Consider the following 4,496-nt stretch of genomic DNA (forward strand, 5'->3'; position numbering starts at 1 on the left):
AGCCAATCGTCTCGCTTGCTCGGAAGTAATAGATATGTAATTTCCACCGCGCGACAAGAGTTAAACTTTAATCCTTTTGCCGCGTGGCGGAAGTAATATTATATCATTTCTAGAAGTTCTGTATGGTGAGGCCGACTTAAGAACATAAAATTATTAGTTAGTGCGATAATTTCCGCCGTGCGGCAAGCGTTACCGCGTTCTGTGCGCAGGAGCCATTAGAGCATGCGACACGAACAAATCTTATAGAGTGCTTTGCATTTGATGACACAAGTCGACACAAATGTTCTATCTTTGTCACTGGCCTAGTTTACACCGAGAGTTCAATCTAGGGGAGAATGCAAGAACCAACTAACTGCAGTCGAGCATTCCCCTGTTAAGCAGGCAGAACAGACTCTTGCATAATGCATAACACATAATGCATAAGAAAATGAACCAATTAAAGTCCCCCGTTTCCTTCATTTCCATGATATAAAGAACTCTGATTGATTGAATTTCTTATGCTTTATGTGTTATGCGTTATGCAAGAGTCTGAGCTCCTCGCTTTACTGTCGAATGATAAGGGAATGCTCGACTGCAGTTAATTCTTAGGAGCTCCGCACAATAACAGAGAACAGAGAATAAGAATTTCAACCAATCAAAAATCATGTATTGTCAAATACACAGTTTTTGATAGGTTAAAATTCTTATTCTCTGTTCTTTGTTTCTTGTTCCTATTATTGTGCAGAGCACCTTAGGGTGAAATCACACGGTCCAGAATGGGAATACAGAATGCGGAATACAGAATGTGTCATTGAAGCAACCAATCAGCGCTATTCCGCACTTTTCCATCACGCAAGTTTTGTGTGCTATGTTCACATAATGCGTCAAAAATAAAAATGTATCCAGCATGAATGTAATTTAAAAACTATTAACTTCAATAATTTTAATAATTTGTTTATTAAAATGAAATATAATTTTTCAAATTGTAAAAACAATTATCATTGTATTGTAGTATTTAATGTTTTACAATTAATATTTACAATTTTATAACAATTTTTTGCTTTAACTACATTTACTATCATTTTTCCGCGTGTGAACATAGCACACAAAACTGGCTTGATGGAAAAGTGCGGAAAAGGACACACTGAAATCGCACGTTATGCATCATTATTTTTTTTATCTTGATATCTACATTTATGCACTCAGATTTTGTCATCTTGCTTCATTTGTCTTGACATTACGCAATTCCATCATATGAATCAGCATCAAATTATTTTAATCTCTCAAAATACGATGATTTATTACAAAAAGAATGACGCACTCGCTGGTCACTAGTAAATAGATCATTAATCGCTTAAATGTGATTTACATGTGGCAACTTTTATTCACTAGAAGCCGCGTCTAGTGACGTCATTAATTTGCCAGTGAATTTTCTCAACTCTGCTGCTATTCGCTTGAAGCAAGCTTCTTAATTCGTCCGCAAATTTGCTGATGAAAGTTTCTTGTACACACTTGGTTTTTATTCGCTAGCGACTAAAATTTTGAAGTTGCAACGTTAAATGATCACTAGTGATCAAGCGAATAGTTGGTCACAAAGCACAACAGCGGCTTGAAGTATGTCATTCGATGACATGATTATTCTCTGATGCTTATGGTCTGTAGCCGAAACAGAAAAATTCGTCTTTTCACGCTGACGATTTAAAAATCTCTAGAAGAGTAGCAAGAAGCTAGCGACAAGCGTCGAAAGCGGTACTCACCGCGACTATATACTATAAAAACAAACCCGCGTCTAGAAGTTTTTAGTAGCGAATTCGCTATGACGTCACTAGAAGCGGCTTCTAGCAACTAAAAGTCGCCCTGTGTAAATCACGCTTTAGGGTTGAAAATGTTAAAAATTTTAATATATTTTATGTATGCATATGTATACATATATATATATAATATATTTCTATATATGTATACATATGTAAAATATATTTAAATTTTTAACATTTTTGAAAAAATTTTACATAGACGACTAATGATCTCCTATTCACTAGTGATCGGTACGTTACTACATTGGACGCACCTAATGGGTGCATCCAGAAGCACGACCGCTCACTGAGCGCTCTGGATGCACCCAACAACGCATTCTCTATTCTGCAGCCCTTTTCTGTACTGTGTGATTTCACCCTTACATTCCGACTTGAATCGAATCCTTGATGTAAACTAGGCTTATATTGTGGCAACACTGTTCGTTTTTTTGTCGACTATTGTCGATTCAACATATCTTTTGGTCAAGTTGTCAACGACATTTCTGCTTTGTGTCACATTTCGTAGATTTCTTGTGTCTGCATCGAGGACATTAATTACATCGAAATGCTTAATCACGTATTGCGACCGATCACTCGTAACTTTATCAGAAGTGGTGAGATTTTCCTTATTTTAGAGCTATTCGTGTTAATCCGTGATACAATTAACTCTATATCTTACGTAATGTTTGCTATTATGTATGAATATTGCTAAATGTTATTCCGTGTAAATCCGTGGCGATAATAATAATAAATATAAAAATCCTTTGCGCTCGCGCGTCTGTAATGATAAATATTCTTTAATTAATGTTTTCTGCCAATTATTTTAGACTTGTGAATTTAAGAAAATAATCAATTATGAATTATAAGAAAATGCTCTTGTAAAACTACAGTCATGTAATTTATCATAAAATGTATTCTTTGTCTTAACATTAGACTTTATGATTTCTGATTTTCCATGATATAATTTTGACTTAACGTAATCTCACTCGAATATTTAACAGTAGCATTTTGTTTAAAGCAGAGACTGTTTCAAATTAATGCAAGAAACTTTATTTTAATTAGGATTGTCATTAGGTCTGTTTGCATTGCTTGTACTTTTTGTACTCAGCATCTTTGCTTTCTTTCTTTTCAAGTATATCTATCTCCATTTTAAGTTCAAAAATTTTGAAGAATTTTAAGCAACACGAACAGGCCTAATTGAAATTAAAAAATATATTGAAATTGGAATTATCTTTGCAAAAATATATAAATCAGAAATAATCTATAAATTGCATATAAATTAAGAGTAAAAAAATAATATTTCATAATAATATTTCTAAACATATATTTTTCATTGTAAAGGCAGTCGTTCCTCCAGCTCAAAAGTCGTGGATATTAAATTGCCAACAATAAATGACATACCTGGACCATGTGGACCATGGAAAAAACATTATGACGCGAGACAGAAAGTTTACAATGCTCAATTAATTGCTGGTGTTGGTATACTAATTAGTACCATAGCTTATGTATGTATCAAATTTATGTTACTTCAGATAATAATGTTAACTGTATCAGATTATAAAATCTTATTCTTATAATGCATATCTCTTGATATATTGGGTCGGAGAAAAAGTCTTCGTATTTTTTAAAGTAATTATTTAGAATATCCCCCCCTCCCCCTCTATCCAAATCTTAATAAAAATACACTTATTCGACGTGTTTTCACTCAAATCGAAAAAATCTGGTAAAAAAAGCTCGGCGATCGGTCTTGTGAATCGAGTTATTAAGTGTTAAAATTGAAGACTTTAGAGGTTAAGATATCTGTCATCTTGACTCAATATAGCGCTATGTATATGTTCTGCATTAATTATACAAATTCACTGCTTCAAAAACACAAATTCACTGCTTTAAAAATACATTCTCTGCTTTACAAACACAAATTCACTGCTTTACAAATAAAAATTCACTATTTTATAAACAAAAAATTCACTGCTTTAAGCACATAAATTCTTTGCATTAGCAGTGAATTTGTGTTTTAAAGCAGTTAATTTGTATTTTTAAAGCAGTTAATTTGTGTTTTTAAAGCAGTGAATTTGTGTTTTTAGTGCAGAACATATACATACATAGAGCTGTATTGAATCGAGATGATAGATATCTTGTCTAAAAGTCTCCAACTTTAATGCTTAATAACTCTATTGACGCCGCATTTTTTTGCCAAATTCGTTTTGAGTGAAAATACGTCGAATAAGTATATTTTTAAGATTTGAGATTGGGAGAGGGGGAGTTATTTTAAATAATTACCTTTTATTTATTCAAAATTATATATATGATCTTCATCAAAAATGAACGAAATTTTAAAAAAAGATTTTAAAGCTTGAAGGGGTTACTATATTTTTTGAGTTTCTGTGAGTTTGATAATTTTTACATTTAGAAAACTATGAGGTGAAAAAGATGATATAATTAAAGATAACAGTCAAAGATACATAAAATAAAATAAAAAGTACAACGGCGTATATTAAAATATAAAACAAACAAGTTTCGGCTGCTGGATTGAGCCCTCCTCAGATGTAAAAAGAATATAATATAAAAGATATAAAAAGAACATAAAAGAATACAACAGAGAAAGATAATAATAAATCGATAACATTCAGTGACGCAACATTTTTAACGCGCGGAAATCAGCAAATGTGATGGATCTCGACGTAGCTTAATGTTGTATGTGCGATAGGGCAATCAAACCGATGT

The 4,496-nt window shown here is 32.5% G+C and overlaps 1 protein-coding gene across 1 annotated transcript in view; it reads left to right on the forward strand.

Moving 5' to 3' along the window:
- The first annotated feature begins 2,217 nt into the window (after positions 1–2,217).
- LOC108746569 overlaps positions 2,218–4,496 on the forward strand; it is a 6,067-nt gene continuing 3,788 nt past the window's right edge. Inside the window, exons 1-2 of the mRNA XM_018483424.1 lie at positions 2,218–2,386; positions 3,114–3,277. Coding sequence (XP_018338926.1) covers positions 2,338–2,386; positions 3,114–3,277 — 213 coding nt within the window. The 5' untranslated portion in view covers positions 2,218–2,337. The remainder of the gene's footprint in view (positions 2,387–3,113; positions 3,278–4,496) is intronic.

This window comes from Trachymyrmex septentrionalis, unplaced genomic scaffold, assembly GCF_001594115.1.
Source record: "Trachymyrmex septentrionalis isolate Tsep2-gDNA-1 unplaced genomic scaffold, Tsep1.0 scaffold179, whole genome shotgun sequence".
In the NCBI taxonomy this organism is placed as follows: Eukaryota; Metazoa; Arthropoda; class Insecta; order Hymenoptera; family Formicidae; genus Trachymyrmex; species Trachymyrmex septentrionalis.